Source organism: Cucurbita moschata, unplaced genomic scaffold (genome assembly GCF_002738365.1).
Source record: "Cucurbita moschata cultivar Rifu unplaced genomic scaffold, Cmos_1.0 Cmo_Scf00018, whole genome shotgun sequence".
NCBI classification, from domain to species: domain Eukaryota; kingdom Viridiplantae; phylum Streptophyta; class Magnoliopsida; order Cucurbitales; family Cucurbitaceae; genus Cucurbita; species Cucurbita moschata.
Window position 1 is genome coordinate 388,540 of NW_019268534.1, and position 22,743 is coordinate 411,282.

At 35.3% G+C, this 22,743-nt stretch overlaps 2 protein-coding genes across 3 annotated transcripts; one reads left to right on the forward strand and one right to left on the reverse strand.

Annotated features, from left to right (window-relative positions):
• Positions 1–1,674: 1,674 nt before the first annotated feature.
• Positions 1,675–7,994, reverse strand: LOC111456401 (alcohol dehydrogenase class-3). Of its 2 annotated transcripts, XM_023098247.1 has the most exons (10): positions 7,883–7,994; positions 7,643–7,779; positions 5,545–5,591; positions 5,127–5,452; positions 4,448–4,530; positions 3,686–3,761; positions 2,610–2,767; positions 2,361–2,522; positions 1,964–2,113; positions 1,675–1,846 (listed from the first exon to the last, which is right to left on the reverse strand). In XM_023098247.1, the coding sequence occupies exons 1-9, from the start codon at positions 7,914–7,916 to the stop codon at positions 1,997–1,999; spliced, it is 1,140 nt and encodes a 379-aa protein (XP_022954015.1). In that variant the 5' UTR covers positions 7,917–7,994; the 3' UTR covers positions 1,675–1,846; positions 1,964–1,996. The 2 variants fall into 2 exon arrangements, with proteins under 2 accessions (XP_022954015.1, XP_022954014.1); XM_023098246.1 differs by having other exon boundaries at positions 1,776–2,113.
• A 623-nt stretch (positions 7,995–8,617) lies between these two features.
• On the forward strand, positions 8,618–21,130 carry LOC111456021 (pre-rRNA-processing protein TSR1 homolog). The gene is given in 24 exon segments (XM_023097716.1): positions 8,618–8,797; positions 9,311–9,406; positions 9,569–9,639; positions 9,752–9,829; positions 9,950–10,072; positions 10,263–10,313; positions 10,420–10,560; positions 10,656–10,778; positions 10,861–10,938; positions 11,058–11,150; positions 11,230–11,343; positions 11,930–11,995; positions 12,452–12,550; positions 12,655–12,690; positions 17,497–17,655; positions 18,422–18,497; positions 18,776–18,879; positions 18,966–19,225; positions 19,308–19,451; positions 19,530–19,617; positions 19,619–19,755; positions 19,849–19,927; positions 20,659–20,722; positions 20,856–21,130. Coding segments are annotated over 23 exon segments (2,394 nt in total). The 5' UTR covers positions 8,618–8,797; positions 9,311–9,315; the 3' UTR covers positions 20,975–21,130.
• Positions 21,131–22,743: the final 1,613 nt, after the last annotated feature.

The window sequence follows — 22,743 nt, forward strand, 5'->3', positions numbered from 1 at the left end:
AGAGTATTCGTATATATATTTTTTAATTATTAAATAAATTTTGGACTGTGAGAAAACCGACGTGTCTTATTGATTAAAAACTATAATTTCCACCTGTCGGAAAATGGGGCCCACCTGCTCCCGCTTCCAAAAGCCTTTCCAGTTTTGGGCCGTTGATTTTGGCGCGGCCGTTACGGTTCGATTTCCACCGTTGGATCTCCGTTACCCCAGGTGGGAATCCGCTGCTTCCAAGACTACGACAATCGTTATTTTATTTCACACGTCATCTACAAGCAATTAATGTTCGTTTCTTTTTTTCCTATTGATTTATGTGAAATAAATTTGGTAAATTTATTAATTACCCAATACTCATTTATTCACTTCAAATATAATGTTTTAAATTTCACCAATATATGTTATGTATGAATATTTAAATTAAATGATCCAAAAGTCAAAAGTTTATTAATTGCATCTAACTATTTTTTATGCATTTTACTTTATCAGCATACAAAAAAGGAAAGTAAAATAATATCTTATCTTGGAGTTGACTTTAATATTAATTAACTTTTTCAACACTAAATTATATAATAATGTTTATAATCCCTAAATAACCATTCAATCCAACTCAACTTTACGTACATTTAAAAAAAATTAAGAATATTAAAAAAAATGATGAGATTCTAGTTATTAATGTAACATGTATAGTAAATAACGGTAACTTTTTTAAATAATTTAAAAAAAGAACAATCTAACAAAAAAGAAATAGAGGATTGGATTTGGTCGTGGTGAATGTTCTAGTTTTTTTTTTTAACATGCAGCCCATGTACATTCCAAGTAAATACGAAAGTCGAGGGCCAGGTCCACTTATACATTACGAAGGGAGAGAGATACTTTCAACCCAATGCAACCCGTGTACACTCTAAATAAATACTAAAGTGGACAAGGTCCACTTATGCATTACTAAGGGAGAGAGATACTGTGTCACGTGGGGGAGGGAGCGCAATATTCTCCAAGGTGGAAGTAAGGAGTCACATGCACAATTGCTTTGGAAATCGTTCATTCAGAAGTTGCTTGTGCTTTTGGTCTTTTGTTTTTTTTTTTTTTCTATTACAAACTTGGGATTGGGGAGTGACCAATCATTCAAACGTTGCTTATGTTCTTTTATTCATTATTTCACATATCAAGACTAAATACTTCATCCATTAGGGGTACATTAAACCCGACAATCCAAACCGACCAAACTCTATAATAGAGGTTGAATTGATTAGATTAATTTTTTAAACTCAAATAGAATTGGTTCGATTTTGAGTTCACTAGACAAAAAATTTGAGTTGACTCGAATCAAACAAAATCTTATAAAATATATCAAAATGGTTAGGTTGTAAAATTTTTTGAATTGGACCAAAAAAAATTCCCTCAACCCACCTAGCCCATGTATACACCTATTACCACCTCGAATGAAAACTTGGAAAAGTCAATTGTATCCTTGAAACGTGCAATTTTACGGTACTACTCGTATATCGAACCAAAATAGTATTTTAACCTTTTGTGGGTCTCTTTTGTCTAGTCTTATTTATTTATGTATTTATTAGTTTTCATATCTCCTGTCATTAGTTAATTGGCTGAATAACACATGGCATGTTTCAACAAACTGCTTTAAATGTATTTGAAGTTTTACCTAAAAACAAAACAAAGAGCAGGAAATGTTAGTTTGTAGGTGATAATTATATCTCCTTTGTGTAGTTACAATCTTGGCCCACCCCTTCCACATGTGAGAAAAGAGGTCTTAAAGAATGAAAGTGATGGAGGAACTGACTGCAGCATTCACAGAATCAAACAACTTCAAGGATCCACCAAGTTCTCTACACTAATATCATGTTCACTTTTTATCATCACCAATACCATCCAAATTCAAATATCAAAAACATTATGGATCATTGCATATATGGTCAGATTTCAACACATCATTATTTTAGGAACTTACATAATGAAGAACAGATGAAATTCGCTTTAGAGCTTAGGGATGGGCCGAAAGAACGCAGCGCAGGCAATCGCCTCCATGCATGAGATCAAAGGCTTTGTTGATCTCTTCCAGGGTCAGGTTGTGCGTTATGTATTCGTCAACTTTGATTTCCTGCAAGCATATGGATAAATTACTGGTGAGCATCCTGGAAACATGAAAACTAAGATCTATGTAACACAAAATTGAATTTCTTAAAAGCTCAAGTACTAAACATGTATTATAACCTTTTAAAATATAGTTAACATCTAAATCAAATGTTAAAGACTTAGTTAGAAACTGCAATAAACAACCAAGAACAATTGCAGATTTCTTTTTCTAAAAGATAAAAATCAAGCTACAAGATAGCATCTAGAAATACCTTCTTCATGTACTTTTCAACGAGCCAAGGGACTTGGGAACGACTCTTGAACCCACCAAAAGCTGTTCCTTTCCAGACGCGACCAGTCACTAACTGGAAAGGCCTTGTGGATATTTCCTGGCCAGATGCTGCAACTCCCACAATGACCGATTGCCCCCAGCCCTGGTAAGTAGATGCATAAAGAACTCAGGCACAACGTTAGCTACTTCAATGATCTATCAAGTCAATAAAATCTGTTATAGCACTTACCTTGTGGCAGCATTCCAGAGCAGACCTCATCACATTGACATTCCCTATGCACTCAAAACTATAGTCCACGCCACCATCTGTGAGATCAACGATGACCTGCTGAATTGGTTTGTCATGTTCCTTTGGGTTCACAAATTCATTCGCTCCAAATTTCTTGGCTGCAAAGGTGTCAGTAAATAATGTCATAAACACACCTCATTGCCCCCTCAAGAATCATTGGAAATAGAGAAAATCTTGTCCTACACTGTTAGTTTCGTTATCCATAAAGACGAGTATGTTCTGTTTGATTGGATATGCATCTCCCAAACAGCAGATTTGGGCGTTAAAAAGGCCAGGGAAAGTTACCACTTAAATCAAATAAAAATAAAGAAAATATAAATTTTCTTGTAGGAGAGGCTGATTTCATTGATAGAATGAAATTGCAAAAGACAGAGGATGATAAAAATAATAATAATAATAAAAAACGCAAGCCAAGAAAGACACCGAAAAGGTCATCCAATTGCCATAGAAAAGGTAAAGCTAAGGCATTGAAAAGGAGAACACAATTTACACTAAGAGAGAGAGAGAGAAAGAGAGTAGTAAAAATTAAAGAGATGAAAAAAGTTTAAAATAAAGTGTTCAAGAACCCACGCTGCTCTCAAGCCGAATGAAATTTTTTAATACAAACAAACTTTTATGAAAAGAAATCGAGCCAAATGAACAAAACACCACTCCTTCAAATTTTCTCAATAAAAGCTCATTTTGCTACTCCAAACAAAGTCTATCCTCGAGATCATAAAATAGTAAAGATCAAGAAAACAAACATCCCAAAATTTTCCAGACGACATATATGTCAAAAAAAATTTAGTAAAGAATTAGCAGTAAAAAAGTTCAGTTATGTTCAAACGACCAGATCTCCCCAAATTTATAAATCTAGAAAATACATTGAGGTCGCAAAACAGTTACAAAATATGGCCATGAAAAAATAATAATAATAAAACCACAAACCTCAAAGATTATAATATGCTTTAGAACGACTCTCCTTTAGATTATAAATTCAAGAAATAGAGCATAAAATGTGAGAAATCAAGGTATACCAAGTTCAAACTTTTTGCTGTCAATATCAATGCCGATTATACGTGAGGCACCAGCAGCTTTGGCACCTTCTGCCACCTGTCAAATTTAAGGTAACAATGAAGTTGATGCTATTAGCCAAAGAAACAATTTCGCTGATAAAAAGAAAAGATATAACTATGAAAAGGATTGGGTAATATTTTTGGGGTTCATGAAGTAATGGCTAGCAGCAATCAAACCACTGCAAACATTTTTTAGAAGGCTAAAGGCTGTCTGGCTTTGCTTAAAGAGACAATGCATAAGCTTTGATATATAGACAAAAGCTAATAAATAACATTAAAAAGATGCAAAACCCCAATATAACTGTGTTAACAATATTTAAAAGCTAATAGGGGAAAAAACTCATCCAAATGCCACTTCTTCCCATCGCATCCATCTTAAGGATGATCGAGCAAAAGATTTGTCCCTAGTATCAATTGTGATTTTTAATAAAGATTCTATTTTTTAACATATAATCAGTATCACACGTAGGATCAGCATATTCTACAATTTTAGTCATTTGCGTTTATTCTTAACATGTGGTAAAGTAATATGAGTATTATATAGCTACGTGGATTAGATATCTTTTATATTCCAAAATATTAGTTAACAATATTCTTATTGCTATCACGTGAGGCCCATCTGCCTTTAACCTATAACTACAAGCAAACATTAAGTCTATAAAAGGTCAATTTAGAGGAAAGAGAAGGCAGTCAAAAGACAGGAGGGTCTGATATGGAGCTTACCGCAAGGCCTACAGTCCCTAGGCCAAAAATAGCCACATTGGACCCTGGCTCTACTTTTGCTGTGTTCCAAACAGCTCCAAGGCCTGAAAATACCATTCGTTATGGCATATAAAGAATTGTGAAATGGAAAAGGAAAAAAAAAAAAAAAAAAAGTTATGTTGGAAGATATTATTTTATGTGAACAGCTCCCCCTCATTCAAAAAGAAAGGAATAAATTAGAGAAACAAAAAGAAAATTGAACGTCAGCTGAATTTTTTAAATTTCCCCTTGGATAGAAAACATCGCCTTGACATCCAAATAAACTTTTAACAAACAAATACACCTATATCTAAAATCTTCTTTTTTCTAATTTTTCATAGTTAAAACAGGAAAATCATGCTAGTTGTAAACGTAAAAGTGTGGATGTATGTATGAACGTATATGTATATATTAAGAGTGTTTAAGAAACCTTACGTGCACCTTAACTATTCTCGAGAGAAGACCGCCAGACGTTACTATATTTGGTAGTCAAAGTAATTCACAGGATATTCTATCCTGGCTACCATGACTTGAATCCACTCTCTCTCTAAACCCTTTATTATTTGTCTGATCCTTATTGACCACTAGATCAACCCATGGTGGTTTATATATATATATATATATATATAACATTATAGATGCAAGTTTAACATATCGCTACCTGTGGGAACACCACATCCAAGAAGGCATACTTTATCCAATGGAGCCGTGGGATCGATCTTTGCAACACTGACATCATGAACAACAGTGTATTGACTAAATGTTGACGTGCCCATGAAGTGATATATAGGTTTTCCATTTATGGAGAAACGACTCTGACGATCTGACATCATCACTCCCACTCCAGTTGCAGCACGGACTTTGCCACAAAGATTTGTTTTCCCTGATTTGCAAAACTTGCATTCTCGACATTCTGCTTGGTAGCAAGGAATTACATGGTCTCCAGGCTGAACTTCCGTCACACCTTCACCAACACTCTCTACTATCCTGCACATCGGTTTCATATTGCCGCTTAAGTAATGAAATTTATATACATAATGAAAACCAAAATATCTGGCATGTGATATCAAGTTGCCTACCCTGCAGCCTCATGACCAAGAATACAGGGGAAGAGACCTTCAGGGTCCTAGAAAGAGATGAAAGTTAAAAAAAGTCAGATATCAGGAGGTTGGGTTTCAACATGCACAGGAAATGATAATAATAATATTAATAAGAGAAAATTAAACTTTAGGCAGGTGCCAAATGGCCAGGAAAGGTATTGAGCTAATGATGTCTTAGATCGAAGTGTTCGGGGCTTGGTTTTTTTTTCCTCTCTTTCATATTTCATTCATCAATGAATTTGTTATTTATCTAAAATACATAAAAAAAAAATAAAAAAAAAAATTCTAAAAACATCTTGGTTATCAAAGTGATTGACTTCATTGATCCTTTATACTAGAAACTCCTCAATTTGTCATAGCACGTGCCAAAAGTAGATTTGTCAAACACAACTTTAACTGCCACTTAAACCAAAGAATCAATTGGACAATTAATAGGAGGTTCAAAACTTGTCACATATTGTAATATTATACATGACTGAAAAATGAGAGACAATTGTTAATCCTCGATTTTGTTAAGAGAAACCAGCTTTCAATAAAATGAAGGGTAGTACAACGAACAGCCCATCACAAAAATAAATATCAAGCCAAAAGTGGGAAGTGCAAAAAAGTCTTGCAAAAAAGAACCCCAACATTTGGTAATAAATAACGAAGGGTAGTTACAAAACCAATTTAAGTTAAAATCCGAAAGTGATGCATTAAAATGTGCCTATATATCTTCCCACTATCTACCAAACCCCAATAATGTTTTCCTATTTTCTTCCCACCAAATAAACCACAAAATAACAAAGAATCCAGCCTACCAGAAAACAAGAACTTCCTTCACAAAGGAGGATCCAGTTCAGACCAAGGACAAAAAGGAGGCTCTCGACATAAATGTCTTCAGTATTAATCTATCCTAAGGCTGTAAGCAAAGCAAAGAACCAAATCCAGCCAAGACTATTAGGATTTTAGGAGCGAGCAAAAAATAAGAAACTTTAGGCCAGTAACATGAAGTTGGGTTGTCCGCTTATCAAATGGGACGTTTTCTCCAAAAACCTTTTTCTTCATGAGAGTTTAGGTATTGGAAATCTGGAATAAGAATTCTCTTCTTTTTTTCATTGAATAAAAAGAGATTAAAAAAAATCAAATAAAAATATGTTATACATCAGTTAATATGATAAATTATTTATTTCAACTTTATCACTAATATAGAAGTGGAGGAATCCTTCGCCCAGATCAATTTGGAACCAGAAGGGTTCTAACAAAAATTAAGTTTGGAAGTTCTCCAAAAGATTTAAACATTTTTTACAAAATTGAAAGAAGAAATTCCAAAGCGGGTCTATTTCCCCAAAAGGTGTTTCTGCATATTCAATGCATAGCAAACATGGGAACAAAACGTGTTTTCTTTCTTCAGTTTGGTTGGGTAATTCCACAATCTCAAAAAGGACTTTTAGCTGTATCTGTAGTGTGATCACCCCTTCGAGTTTAAGGCTAACTTAGTTGGTACAATGCAGTCGAAGTGTCCTTCGAGAAAGAAAAATGGTAGTTATCTAAACCTTTTGATTAGAAGGGAGGTTGCTTTTTTTCAGTAACCATTACAGCTAGGATCTTGGAAATTAGATTTTCAGTTATCTAAATGCCACAGAGCATATTGGTAGCGCACCACATCCCGTCTGATCCAGGATCCTCGTGAAGATTCCAGCACTGGTGTTAACACGTTGAATTTATCGATATAGAACAAAGAAAAATTAGTAAGAACATAACAGATCCTAGCCATACAAATTTTGTCTTTGGAGAAGTAAACCAACCTTGTCCGATTGGACAATCTTGCAAACTCGAATAAAATAATACACGCAGAAATTAGTATTTCCTAATCTGAAGATAGAATTACAATCATCAATGCACAAGAACTGCGAATTCAATTTCATTCCACCACCCAATAGAAAGGGACTAAAAAATCACGAACTCTTCAAAGAGCGAAAACACACCCCCAAAATGAATCACCAAAAAAATAGTAGAGAAATTAAGAAAAAAGAAGCGCCATGCAATGACCGACAATTCAATCAATTAAGATTCGGAAAATCAAAAGATAAACAACCTTGCCGCTCCAGGTATAAGCATCAGTGTGACAAAGAGCAGTGTAGAGGATCTTGACTCGGACCTCGCCGGCTTGTGGCGGAGCCACCTGAACATCCTCGATCACCAATGGCTTGTTGGGTTCCCAGGCCACCGCCGCTGACAGAAAAAGAAAAAGAAAAAACGCTAGCTGAATCAAAAGGATCGATGGCAGGAAAAAGTGAAGCATATAGAGTTAGAATAAAATGTGTATAGGGAGTACCTTTGCAGGTGATAACTTGACCTTGAGTCGCCATGGATAGAAGAACTGAACACAGTGAGAGATCGAGAAAGAAGAATGAGAGGCTAGAGAGAAAAAAGAAGTGGAAGACCCAACCAACTTAAATACCGCCTCTTTTTCCCTCTTTTTTTTTATTATTTTTTTTATTTTCTTTCATGTTTACCAATCTCACGTATAAGTAAATAAATAAATAAAATATGGAATATTTTATATTTTTTTTAACTCATTTTTTTTATTTAAACCTGAAACTCAAGATAACAAGAAAAATAAAATAAAAAAGACAAATTGAATTGAATTATAAAAAATAGAAAAAAAAAATTAAAATAAAGGAGAAAAAATACAATTAATTGAAAAGTCAGCAAATTCAGCAGATAAGGTTTTTTTAAATAAAATCTAATATATCCGACGTGGGCCCTTCGTTGGAATTAGATAAATAGCCACGTGTCAAGTTAGGAGACCAACGTGGCAACACATGTGATTGGGCCAGGCCCACATATTTTAAGATATTGATAAAGCCCAATCACGTGGGTCTTTTTTTTTTTTTTCCAATTTTTATCCGTATGAATATATATGTATGACGTGGAATAAAATTAAAAAATAGGTTAAATAGTTATATTATATTTTTGGGAATGGAAGCGTTTTACAGATGAAATATTTTAAAATGTATTAGAATAGACTGTTCATGGTCACCCACTTTATGAAAATAAAATAAAAATAAATAAAAGAAAGGAGGAACCATAAACCCTGAACCCTCTCAAAGTCTATTTTTTTTCACGTTGTGTGCTCCTCTCCAGCAGTTCAGTGTCGCCACCTTTCTCCGGTTCAGTGGCGCCACCGCCGCCGTCGTCTTTCTTCCGTTTGTGCCGCTGCAGCCTCTCTCTGAGCGGCTTTGTACAGGTTTTCGACTTTCTTGTTCTTACTGGTATTCTTCCAATCGTTATCTATGTCTTTCTCGGCACTTGAGAAACATAAATCAGGACTTGTCTAATGAATGAATGAATTTTTATTTTTGTTTTTTTAGAATATCAATCACAGAATAGAAACCATAAAAAAAAAAAAAAAAACAGCATTGTGCTAATTGGTACTATTCGAGCTGCCTTTTGATTTGTTGCATATGTCTGTCAATTGAGAGTTTGATCGTCTGTATATCTCTTTAGTTTCTGCTGAAAATTGCATTGTTTATGCCATCAAGAATTTTCTAGTCTTCCTCCTTTATTTATTAGAGAATCAGTCGAAGTAATCTGTCACCAATTGCACTTTGAATTTATTGAAACTAATAGTCATATATATGCTTTGTGATTCATGTATTTGATTTTGAAAGTTTTAGAAAATGTTATGGTTTAAATAGTCATATCTTAAAAGGCAGAGGGATTAGAGAGGACCTAAATATTCTCCTTGCAGTTCTTACAGTTTCCATGGGAGGTAATAGGGCTCAAGTCAATAAGCCCCATAAATCACGCTTCTCATCCAAGGCAACGCGACAACAGCACAAAACCTCTTTAACAGGTGTGGATCTTCTTTTCTTTTAGTTCATGAAAGCCTAGTTTTTGTATTTTTCGTTTTAAGATAATTTTTGGTTCACGTAGAACCTCAAGGTTTAATTTTCTTTATAACTAATACTTAGGTTTGTGTAGCTATTGGGTTCTAATTTGAGTTTTGGATCACTAGATAGAAGCAAAGTTACAAAGAATAATGTTGCTAAGGGAGCTCGGGCTGCTCGTCTTCAGCATAGTAACATGGTACTTGTCGTCCAATCTTCTTCTACCCAGTCTTCCTTTTCCTTGGGCATATTTGACATGCCTCATTGTCATTGGTGGTTTTTTATTTTTATTACTGAATTTGTTGTTGCAGATTCGAGAGCAGAAAAGGGCGGCTGTTTTACAGGACAAAAGAGCATTAAGTGGATCAAAGAGTCCTCCCAGAGTCATAGTGAGTTGTTAGAATATCCATGGAATTTCATATCTGGCTTTATTTCTTATTTACTCATTCCCTGCTCCGATCAATTTTCTTGTAATATTTGTAAATGTTTATTGATTACGCTGCCCACAGGTTCTTTTAGGACTCTCTGCATCAGTAGACCTGAATCCACTGGCTGAGGATCTTTTGTCTCTATTAACTCCTGGAGCTTCGTCATCCACAGTTGCTTCTTCGGAGTACAAGCTTCGTGCAACAGTAAGTTGTATCTATGTGATTCTTCTTCATGTTTTTTCTTTAATTTTTGAAGCCGTGGCCAAATTACTCTATTTTATTTATGTTTCTTATTCAAACTTCTCTATTTTATTGAGTTGTCCTGAACCCTTGGCAATTTTTTGTGTACCAATCCTTATGTTTGCTTTCATTGTGCTAAATTTTTATGCTCCAGGTACTGAAAGCACCCTATAGTGACTTGCAATCATGTAATGAGATGGCCAAGGTTTTAACTTCTCATGCAATTGTTCTTTTTTTTTTTTTTTTTTTTTTTTTTTTTTTGTTTCTTCACTCATCAAGTTTTTTTNGATCATGCACCTTTTAATTTGTAGGTAGCTGACCTAATTGCTTTTGTGGTCTCTGCGAGCTACTATATTGAAGGAAGCACATCTCTCTACATCGATTCATTTGGAAGCGAATGCCTTTCTGTATTAAGATCTCTGGGCTTACCGAGTACTGCAGTGCTTATTCGAGTATGTTATCATGTTATTTCATTTTTGAGACGTATAATCCTAAAGGAGAAGAATTATCTGCATGTATAGGTAAAGCTCTTTTCCTTTTCTGGCAGGACCTACCCACTGATATAAAGAAAAGAAACGATTATAAAAAAACGTGTATTTCTAGCATTACATCTGAATTTCCCGAGGATTGTAAGTTTTATCCTGCCGATACTAAAGATGAGTTGCACAAGGTAAACAAGTGTAGGTTGTTTGCTTAGGTTCATTTACACAACTTTCTATGCTTATTTTCATTTTCCATGTTTTATATTGCAGTTTATGTGGCTTTTTAAGGAGCAAAGGCTCACTGTTCCTCATTGGAGAAATCAAAGGCCTTATTTGATGTCTCAAAAGGTTCTAAAAAATGTGTATTTTAATACATTTTGCAAATTTTGACCAATATTTTCCTTTCACTCTAAGCGTAACATCTGTTTGTTAGTTATTGTTTTTCTAAGTCTCTGGTTCTCCCACAGGTTGATATGGTAGCTGATAATTGTACTCCAGGAAAATGTACCCTTCTTCTCACTGGTTATCTACGAGCTCGAAGTCTCTCTGTGAATCAACTGGTACATACTTCTGTTTTTCCGTATTTCTTGCTTCACGTAGGTTGATATGTCGTTCATACTTGCCTTTTACTTTCATCAGGTTCATGTCGCTGGAGCAGGAGATTTCCAGCTTTGCAAAATCGAAGTTCTCAAGGATCCAGTCCCATTGAATCCAAGAATTGAACAAGATTCCATGGATACTCAGGACGAGGAGGTAACAAATGTAATCTTTGCACGAGCAAAGTGACCGTTTCTTTTCTTGGCTGTTTGTTCTACTATGGTCACTCACTCTGAGTTTTCTTATCCAAGAATATTATTACATGCCCTCTCATATAATTTGAAATAAAAGAAGTTTGAGCTTTAGAACCGTTCTGCTCATAGCTACTAAATTGGTGAGGAATTCTTGTTATTGGTAGATATAGGATTTGAGTGAATGGTTCATGAAAATTTAGATGGAAAATAGTGTTTTTTTTTTCCTTCTGCAGACTGAAATTCAAATCAAATTGATTACTCATTCTTCTTTCATAAATGGTTCTGATAACTTTTTTCAGTAATGATAGATGTGTGTCCTGAAAAATTATTCTTGCATATTAGTTTCTTCACTAACTGTTTAGTTTGAGAAAAATTATTATTCGGGGTTGAAATTTCCTTCTCTGATGAGTTACAGGATGCATATTTTCCTTGACGTTCTATCTCAAGTGCAGTTTTTATATGATATTTTATGTTTGCATATGACACTTTTTCCGTACTTATTGTTCAAATGCTCGTGCATTATAATTTACACCTTTCTGGACATGTAGGTTGTTCGCTTGTTGGAGCCATCAGAGCAAGAGCCATTGGTTGTTGAGAATGAGCTTGATCCTCTTGTCTTGTGAACAGGTGTTTTTCTTAACAAGAAATAAACTTTTCTATAAAAACAACTCAAGACATAGATCTTTTTTCATTCTTAGTTTACCTTTCTCAATTTCCCTTGCCATTTCTTCTTTCTTGGGAAGGATATGGCCAACATGGCGGCTGGTGGGAGTTAATGCATGATATTAAAAAATGCATGTAAAACTTAAAAAGAGCTAACTTAAAGATATGGAATGTTTGATGAGTGGCTTGATTATTTTCTTTTACTTTTTGTTCTTGTTATTTTTCCTTGTTTATGGATTGTATTATTTTTGTGATACGCCTTCAAACTAATCTATAAGATCTAATAGGTGTTTCCACGCTCTTCAATCTTGATGTACAAATGCTATTTCTAGGACAAGATATCATGTCACTTCGTTAGTTATATTTATTGTTGATATTTGATTACTGATAATTTGTTTTTCTCTCAGACTTGGCCGACTGAGGCAGACAGAGCTGAGGCAGATAGAAGTCAGAAAGAAAAGCATCTGAAGAAAAAAGCACTTGCTCATGGCACTTCTGACTATCAGGTTTGCATATTAATCCGCTAATTCTCTCCCCCATGATTTACATGTTCGTAAAGTTCTTGTCAGCATCACATATGTTTTTCCTTTGCTTTTGTCAAAACACACAGGAAGCCTGGGAAATAGGCGGCACAGATGATGAGGATGTCAAAATTTAGTGCAACTTATTTTAGTTTGAATTAGTTATGGAATATATGATTCGTAATCTTCCAGAATATATTAGTTAGGAAATATATTTTAGATATCGTAATCAGTTGAATTTGAATAGTAGTATATTTTATTTTATTATCAGGATTTAGTTAGTTTATATTTTCTTGGTAGATATTATTTAGTATCTTGTATCCTATTTAAAGGTCGTGAATATCAATGAAGATAGAACATTCGATCCCAATTCTTTTCCTCATTCTTAAATCTGTATTCTTTCGTTGAGTAATAATATTTTCATATCTATGCACACTTTTGAGTGGTAGATATTGCGTCAGTTGGTATCAGAGCCAAGTTGGTACGGTTTAATATTATTACTCAACGAGATGAATAGTGAGAGTGCTTCTATGGGTATAGCTATGGAAAAGCTGGTTGGCAATAACTATAGTTATTGGAAGTTATGCATGGAAGCTTATCTACAAGGGCAAGATTTGTGGGATTTAATTGAAGGTGATGACACAGACATTCCAGCCGATACTCCACAAAATGCAAAATTACGTCAACAATGGAAGATCAAGTGCGGAAAAGCCTTGTTTACTTTGCGGACTTTGATTAGCAAGGAGTATATTGATCATATTCGTGATTTAAAGTCACCAAAGCAAGTATGGGATACACTTCAAAAGTTGTTCACCAAGAAAAATACCGCTCGACTGCAATTTCTAGAGAATGAACTAGCTATGGTAACTCAAGGTAATTTTTCTGTTGAAGAATATTTTTTGAAGGTGAAAAATCTATGTTCTGAAATTTCAGAATTAGATGCTGAGGAGCCAGTGAGTGAGGCTCGATTACGGCGTTATCTTATTCGTGGATTACGAAAAGAGTTTATGCCCTTTGTTTCCTCAATACAAGGGTGGGCAAATCAGCCTACCGTCATTGAACTGGAGAATCTTCTTTCCAATCAAGAAGCATTGATTAAGCAAATGACTAGCAGCAACGAGTTTTCCCCAAAGTCAGAAGATGTGTTATATGTCAAAGATCAAAGGAGACAGAATTTTCACTCAAAGCCCTCATCAAGCAATGGGAATCAATTCAGAAGTGAGGAGTCGTCAAAGAAACCAATTAAAACTTGTTACAGGTGCGGAAAACCAGGCCATTTTAAACGGGATTGTGAGGTGAAAGTGGTGTGTCATCATTGCGGAAAGCCCGGCCATATTAAACCAAATTGCAGAGTCAAAATGCAGGAATTAGAAGCAAATGGTGTACATGAAAGTGAAAGCTCTTCAGATCCAATTTGGGAACACTGCTTAACCACTGAGGCTCTTGACCAGCCAACAAATGTGACTTCAGCTGTTCATCAAGATGATGCCTCTGCAAATTTTCATGCCTTCATAGACTACAACGAAGAATGGATTGTCGATTCCGGCTGCTCTCATCATGCAACTGGAAACGAAACTCTTCTGTCAGACATTCGTCCACATTGTCAAAAGAAGATCATTGTGACAGCTGATAATTCAATGCATCCTGTGACGAAAGAAGGAGATTTGAATGATGGGAGTGTTCTACTCAAGGACGTCTATCATGTTCCTGGTTTAAAGAAAAATCTTGCTTCTGTATCACAAATAACAGATTCAGGAAGGTATGTTCTTTTTGGTCCTAAAGATGTTCAAATACTCTCTAATGTGAAACATGTTGATGCTGATATCCAGTTTTGTGGAAAAAGAAAAGAATCTTTGTATGTTTTATCAGCTAGTGATGAATATATCAAGAAGGTTGGTCATAATGCAAGCTCAAATCTTTGGCATGCTCGTTTGGGTCATGTGGGTTTTCAGATGTTGGAGAAAATATCCACAAAACAACTTCTTGATGGTGTCCCTCTCTTTAAAGATATTCAGCATGATGAGGTTTGTCCAGGCTGCCAATATGGCAAGTCTCATCGTCTTCCTTTCACAAGCTCAAAGAGTAGAGCTTCAACAATGTTAGAATTGATTCATTCTGATCTTCTGGGACCGACGCAAACAGCAAGCTATACCGGCCTTCATTACGTGATGGTGTTTGTGGATGATTTCTCTCGCTTCAGTTGGGTATACTTCTTAGAACACAAAAGTGAGGCCTTTTCAAAGTTCATTCAATTTAAGCATGATGTGGAAAAAGAATTTAAATTGAAAATCAAGTGTTTGCGCACTGATAATGGAGGGGAATTTCTTTCAAATGATTTTATGGAATACTGTAAGGAGCATGGGATTCAGCGTCAACTGACTTGTCCAGGAACCCCGCAACAAAATGGGGTGGCTGAGCGCAAGTTAGCTCATCTTACATCAGTTTGCTTGTCATGGCTGCATGCGAGGAGTCTTCCAAGAGAGTTATGGGCCTCAGCTTTTCAAACAGCTTGCCATGTTGTAAATCGGCTGCCTCCATGGCCAGGGATAGAATCATCACCATTCGAGCTGATTTATCATTGTAAACCCAATGTGAGTTATTTTCGTATTTTTGGGTCTATTTGTTATGTTCATGTACTGAAACAAAATCGAACTAAACTTGACCCAAAGGCCAAGAAATGTATTTTTGTTGGCTATGATATTCATAGAAAGGGTTGGAAGTGTATGGACTTGGAAACAAAGATGGTTACTGTGTCTCGTGATGTGGTGTTCGATGAAATTTCAAGTTACAAAGACGATTCAGATGGCAGCAAAAGTACAAATACTGGTGCACTTTTTCCCGATGATTCTACGTTAGGAAGAGAAGATTCTATTGCGACAGACATTCAATCTGAAGAGAATACAGAAGCCACTACAAATATTGAAGGTGTCACAAGAAAAAATCCTCAAAGACAGAAAAGGTTACCAGGTCATTTGTCTGACTTTGTTGTTGACATTAATCAATTTTCTGTTCTGTCTTGTTTTTTTATGGGAGATACAAGTGAAAATGAGCCGAAGTTATACAGTGAAGCTAAAGGAATTTCAGAATGGGAAAATGCAATGCTGGAAGAAATTTCAGCACTAAAAAAGAATGACACCTGGGAACTTGTACCAAAGCCTCATGATGCCGACTTAATTACTTGTAAGTGGGTTTACAAGGTGAAGAAAAAAGCTGATGGTAGAATTGATAGACACAAAGCTCGTCTTGTTGCTCGTGGGTTCTCTCAGCAATATGGTCGAGACTATGACGAGACCTTCAGTCCGGTCGCAAGGATGGTAACATTACGGACAATCATCTCTTTAGCTGCTAGTAAAGGCTGGAAATTATGGCAGCTTGATGTGAAAAATGCTTTCCTTTACGGAGAATTGGATCGTGATATCTTTATGGAGCAGCCGCAAGGATTTACCTCTAAGGAATATCCTAATTATGTGTGCAAACTTAAGAAGGCATTGTACGGACTCAAACAAGCTCCTCGTGCTTGGTTTGGTAAGATTGCTCAATATCTTAATTTTTGTGGTTATAAGTCTTCATGTGCTGATCCGAGCTTATTTGTTAAGAAAACAACAATTGGATGCACTCTACTTCTACTTTATGTTGATGACATGATTATTACTGGTGATGATATTGTTGAAATTAGTAATCTCCAAGATGCCTTGTCTGTTCGTTTTGAAATGAAAAGATTAGGTGAAGCTGATTGTTTTCTAGGTTTGGAAATTAAAAAATGTGAGGATGGTTATTTTCTCTCTCAAAAAGGATATGCATCAAGTTTATTGGAGCGGTTTCATATGGAGAATGCAAGAGAAAAGACTACTCCTATGGAACAAAATCTCAAATTAGCTAGGAGCGAAGGAAAGTCATTAGTAGATGCTACCTTCTTTCGTCAACTTGCTGGTAGTTTATTCTATTTGACTATCACAAGGCCAGATATTGCCTTTTCAGTAGGAATTGTGTCTCAATTTATGGACCAACCACATGAGACTCATTTAGTTGCAGCAAAAAGGATTCTTTGTTATATCAAGGGCACTCTAAATTATGGATTAATGTATGAGAAGTCAAAGTCATTTTTATTGAGTGGGTTTGTGGATGCTGATTGGGCTGGTGACGTGAATGACAGACGCTCCACAACAGGTTTTTGTTTTACAGCAGGCTCTGCTGCAATTTCATGGTGCAGTAAAAAGCAAAGCACAGTTGCTTTGTCAAGTTGTGAAGCGGAATATGTAGCTGCTACAATGGCTACTCAAGAATGTTTGTGGCTCAGGAGGCTTATTCAAGAAATGGTAACTACTCTCGATCAGCCAATTCAAATTAATTGTGATAATGAAAGTGCAATCAAACTTGCTGGAAATCCGGTATTTCATGCTCGTTCGAAACATATTGAAACTCATTATCATTTTGTTCGAGAGAAAGTGTTATCGCAGGATGTTGAATTGCAGAAAATACACACTAGTGATCAAATTGCAGACATATTTACTAAGGCACTTGCCAAACTGAAGTTTGAAGTTTTTCGTAAGGCGCTCGGAGTTATTGAGAAATAAGCTTGCACTAAGGGAGGCTGTCAAAATTTAGTGCAACTTATTTTAGTTTGAATTAGTTATGGAATATATGATTCGTAATCTTCCAGAATATATTAGTTAGGAAATATATTTTAGATATCGTAATCAGTTGAATTTGAATAGTAGTATATTTTATTTTATTATCAGGATTTAGTTAGTTTATATTTTCTTGGTAGATATTATTTAGTATCTTGTATCCTATTTAAAGGTCGTGAATATCAATGAAGATAGAACATTCGATCCCAATTCTTTTCCTCATTCTTAAATCTGTATTCTTTCGTTGAGTAATAATATTTTCATATCTATGCACACTTTTGAGTGGTAGATATTGCGTCAGAGGATTCTAATGTTGACAATGAATCTGATCGTATGATATTAGACAGTGGTTATACAAATGAAATGGATGACCTTAATAATCCAGGCCTCAGTGATGATGATCAAGCATCTTTTGAGTTAATAAATTCTGATCAGGAGACGGATATGGATTCTGTGATGATGGTGAGAATCTCATTTTTTTTTTTTACTTGTGATACCATTCCTCATTTTACCAGACTGGTCATTGTAAGCTAGAGAAGTAGCCTTGGGGTGCAATTCACAATGGACAACCATATGATTAATGTTTTCTTTTGTTGAAAAATAATGCTGAAAAGTGACAACCTCATGATTATTATGACCTCTTTATAGTATGCTGAAAAATAGAATATAAGGGGATGTTAAATTTTAAAAGAACTGTGGAAAGTTTCAAATAGTCTCCCCGGTTAGGACTCATCATGTTGAATATAATTTCTAAACCTAGAGACTTAGCATGCTTGAACCAGTAGAAATTAAAGGATACAACGGAATTGTATTCAAAACTATCTTCAATCTGCATGCTTATCTGTGATGCATTGGTTTCTTTCCAGCCAAATAACCTACAAATAGTTGAAGCTTGCACAGTTCTAATGAGTGTTTCATCTTTTACGTACACTTCTGTAACATCTCGGGATATCTTCTAGTATTATTCAAGTACTGTCAAATTGAGACAGAAGCATATATATGAGTGAACTCACCGTAATAAACAAAATGGTAAACCATATCTTGTGCATTACAAGTTACAACAGAGAAATGACACAATCATGAAAGCGCTGAAAAGGGCATTCTCTTTTGTAACTATAATATCTTGGAATTTCTCATGTATTGAGAACAAGAAGGTTACTTTTCACTTCTAGGTCTATCTACTGTTTTTTGTTGATGCTGCTATTCACTTGATTTCCTCGCAATGCAGGATGGTGATAACTTGACCAACGAACAAAGATTGGATGAGTTTCGAAAGATAAAAAATGCTCACGCTGAAGATGAAGGTTAGTCATTTGTTTCTTTTGGCTTTTGAAGAGTTATATGTGCTATACTTATTTGTAGTTCTATAGTTCGATAACTTCTTAACCATCAATCTCTAATTAATCACGTGAAAATTCACATGGCAGTTTGGGCATGGTATCTCCATTTTAATGCAAGATTAATGGGTGTATTGATGTCAATTTCGTACATGTTATACATCTGAGCTTGAAAGTTTGTGGTGGAGGCTTGGTGTCATGTTATACACGGATGTTTAGTGATCTTTCTTATATTTTCGTTGCAGAATTCCCAGATGAAGTGGATACACCTATGGATATCCCTGCCAGAAAGCGCTTTGCAAAGTATAGAGGTCTTAAATCCTTTAGGACATCCTCATGGGACCCCCAAGTATAGTTCCTGTTATTCGATTATGATTTCCCATACTGTTTCATAACATTACGAGCATTCACTGAAACTTCTATCTCTTAATTCAGGAAAGTTTGCCTCAAGACTATGCTAGAATTTTTGAATTCAGTAACATATCCAGAACACAAAAGCATGTTCTAGCTAAAGCTTTAGAAAGAGAGAATGGGAACAGAGATGATTGTGTGGCATCATGCTCCTATTTAAGGCTGCACGTGAACGAAGTGCCTGTTTGTGCTGCTTCCAAATTGTGCGAGTTAACGAAGTCAATGCCAATTACTGCTTGTGGACTTCTGCCACATGAATCCAAGATGTCTGTCCTCCATTTCAGGTAATTCCTGATTGCTCATTATCATCTATTTTACTACAAACGATTTCTAGGTTCCGAGTTCCAACTAATCTTGTTGTTGCAGCATCAAGAAGCACGATGTCTCTGAACAGATATCCGATAAAGTTGGGACTACTGAGAACACCAAGAAGCATGATAAGAATTCTCCTCCCCTCATGGGAAAAGAAAAATTGGTGTTTCATGTTGGGTTTCGCCAGTTTGTTACGAGGTACTTTTCCAACTATGCCATCGAAGTCATCTAATCTTTCGGTTTTTTATTTTCAGATAACCATTTCGTAACTTTCAGGCCAATATTTTCAACCGATAACTTCAATTCGGACAAGCACAAGATGGAGAGATTTCTTCATGCTGGAAGATTTTCTATCGCTTCTATTTAATGCTCCTGTTTCATTTGCTCCCCTTCCTTTGATAGTTCTTAGGAATGTTGAAGGAATCTCTTCATTTGCTGCTTCTGGTTCGTTAAAGAGCATCGACCCCAGACGGATAATTTTGAAAAAAATTATTTTATCTGGGTAATGTCATCTATGACCTTATCAAATAAGTAATGATTATTTTATCTCCTCATTTGAAGAATTTGTTTTTATCGTTCCCTCTTCTATTTGCAGTTATCCTCAACGAGTATCAAAATTGAAAGCTACTGTGAGATACATGTTTCATAATCCCGATGACGTGAGATGGTTCAAGGTAAGAGAAATGCATATGAGATGGTAATCTCTGTTACCTTTTTTGTTGGAACTGGTAGAAATTGAACACTTCTAGTATCAGAGAATGCTCTATGTTTCACTGTCCTCGATCGTTCTTAATACTGTGGTTGACGGCTTGTGACTAAAACTCATCTGGCAGGATGTAACTGTTTTGTCTGCGTGTTAAGTAGTATGGAGGAGATCTGTAATTGGTTTTGATGAGGGATCTGAAGAAATAAAAAGCTAGGGCTTCCTCGGGCATTGATTTGGGGTTAGGAGCAATGATTTTCTTTTTCTTTTTCTTTTTTTTTCCTGGAGCTGGAGTCTGTGCTAAGATCCAGAAAATAAAAAACATTTGTATTAGTCCAGGAGGAGGGGGGTTGGAATTTCTTTTCTGAAAATAGGAGTGCTTTTCCAAAAACATTTGCATGACAATGAATGCTTTTTCCAGAAGTGATAAACAAAGGAAAAGAGGATCCTAATTGACTGGTAGAAATTTTTGCTCATAGGAACTCTCTAGTGGAAGCTTGAGCTCAAAGCACTTTGCCTAATGGATCAAAAAAATTGTATAGAGATCTTGATTGAGTTGCTTTTCTCATTTGATTGAGCGGTTGTTATTTTTAAATAAAAACTTCTTTTATGCATAAAAGGTTACCACTTGCCATTGGAGGTGAAGTACAAAATACATCTTACATAATGGTTTATCCTCCTAATGTTGAATCGTTGATGCAGCCTGTGGATGTGTGGACGAAGTGTGGCAGACGTGGTCGCATCAAGGAGCCTGTCGGTACACACGGTAAGCTCCCCCATACCCGAACATCTATCGAAATACCCTCGACATGCCACTGCTGTCTGTTAATATACTCACAATCCTTTAGTGTTATCTTGTTGTTGTTATATAACACGGCCTGTAATCTTGTGGAACACAGGTGTAATGAAGTGTGTTCTGAATGGAGTTTTACAGCAACATGACACAGTTTGCATGAGCTTATATAAGCGTGTTTATCCCAAATGGCCTGAGCATCTTTTCCCTCTCCTTGATGCTTGAATAGTGGTAATTTTGGTGGTAATTTTTCTCTAGCTCATTGTTTAATCATTTTTTACCTTGTTATTTATTATATTCCACAGGAAGGAACAATTTTCATTGTAAGATCAGAAAATATATATCTTTGATGGATTTTCAATGTATTTATTTTTATCTTTATTTTTGTATAAAGTTTGACGTGTATATATATATATATTGGTAACATTTTCACGCTGCTTCACTCCTCTTCGTCAATTCATTTGTTTAGGGCGAGGGCGAGGGCGAAAGTCTATGCAGTCTTTCATCCGTATTCAAAAAGGACAGATTTGACGTGTCCCTTTCAGACTGAAAGGAACAGATTTGCCATGTTCGATTTAGATAAGTTGCTTGATGACTTCCATCCATTTTCTATGCGTGCATAGATGGAATGGATGGATGCATTTTTTTTTTGTCTCTGTTCAAGCAGCCAACTTTGTTTTTAGCTAAATCTAAAAAGTAATATATATATAATATTTGAAATTGATTATTTAGAGTAAAAAGTTCAATAATGTAGGCTTTTTAATTTTATTTTTCGCTAGAAAAATTAAAACTAATAAAACTAATTAAGTAATTTAAGCTTACAAAATTCGATCATTTTAGTTAGGGTTTTTTTAATGTAAAAAAACCAAGATTTAAAGTCATTCTCCTCTTTCTTGTGATAACAAAATAAATGTTATTATTAACGGAATATTAGAAACGAAATAATGATTTTTTAGTACCAAAAAAAAAAAGTAATAAGAGGTAATTAAAGGCGTTGATAAAAATAGGAGGCCTTCACGTTATCTCACCCCAGCAGCCATGATTTTTTATTTTCTTTATTCTTTAATTATTATTCTTATTTTTATAATTAAATAACAATGAGAACAAATAATTAATAATTAATATCCCACCGTCTTTTATGGCGGTGATGCTGGAAACAAGCTTTTCATGTTCGTCCAATTATGCTATCCATCGACGGTTGAAATTGCACTGTGCTTCGAGATCTTTCATCTAAACCGTTACTTTTTATCTACTCGCGTCTTTTCTTTATTTCTGCATGTTCTCAAAGTCAAAGCGCAGTGACGAGGACGCGCTTTCCCACGTGGCATCTCTCACGCGCTTTCCTTGCCGTTCCTCACTATTCAGTTATGAAATAATTTTAGTCCAATTTTCTTAAAAGTAACCATAGATAATTGCATTTTAATTTATAAGAATTTAGTTTTTCGATTTTCAAACTTATTATAATATAATTTTGAATCTGACATGTCTACCGAATGGGACAGAGATGAGATGGATAAACTTTCCTTATCCACGTCCCGATTTCTTATTGCAATCTTTTATCCCGGACAATTTTTTTTACGATCTATGAAGTTGCACCTTAATTCTACGATGTTGGTCACAAATCGAACCAACAAACGTCTGAAGCTCATTTGCATAGCAAGAATAGAATCGAACAAACGGATACCGATAACTTTATTACGCGCTTCAACATGACGGAGAAGGTTGATAAACCCTCTAACACAAATTAGAAATAAATAACGAGATAGGGGATCTCCTTGTGTCGACACGTGAGAAGACTTACAAGTTTGAGAGCATTGTTCATTAACAATAATCCATAAAGATCGCTCATACACGCATATATCAAACGAATCCATTGAATTCTCGTGTGCGTTACTCGTATCGGGTTTTATAGAGCTAGACCTCTTTTTAGTATAAGAAAAGGTCACAGAATGATAATAATTATAAAAAATAAAAACATTAATTATCCACGGCAA

What these genes read in the sequence shown, in the direction of transcription:
- LOC111456401 (XM_023098247.1), bottom strand. Translation starts at nt 7,916, where the DNA reads ATGGCGACTCAAGGTCAAGTTATCACCTGCAAAG. An exon ending in TAGGGACTGTAGGCCTTGCG is followed by an intron (nt 3,762 to 4,447) that starts GTAAGCTCCATA and finishes TAAATTTGACAG; the next exon opens with GTGGCAGAAGGTGCCAAAGC. An exon ending in CAGCAAAAAGTTTGAACTTG is followed by an intron (nt 2,768 to 3,685) that starts GTATACCTTGAT and finishes ACACCTTTGCAG; the next exon opens with CCAAGAAATTTGGAGCGAAT.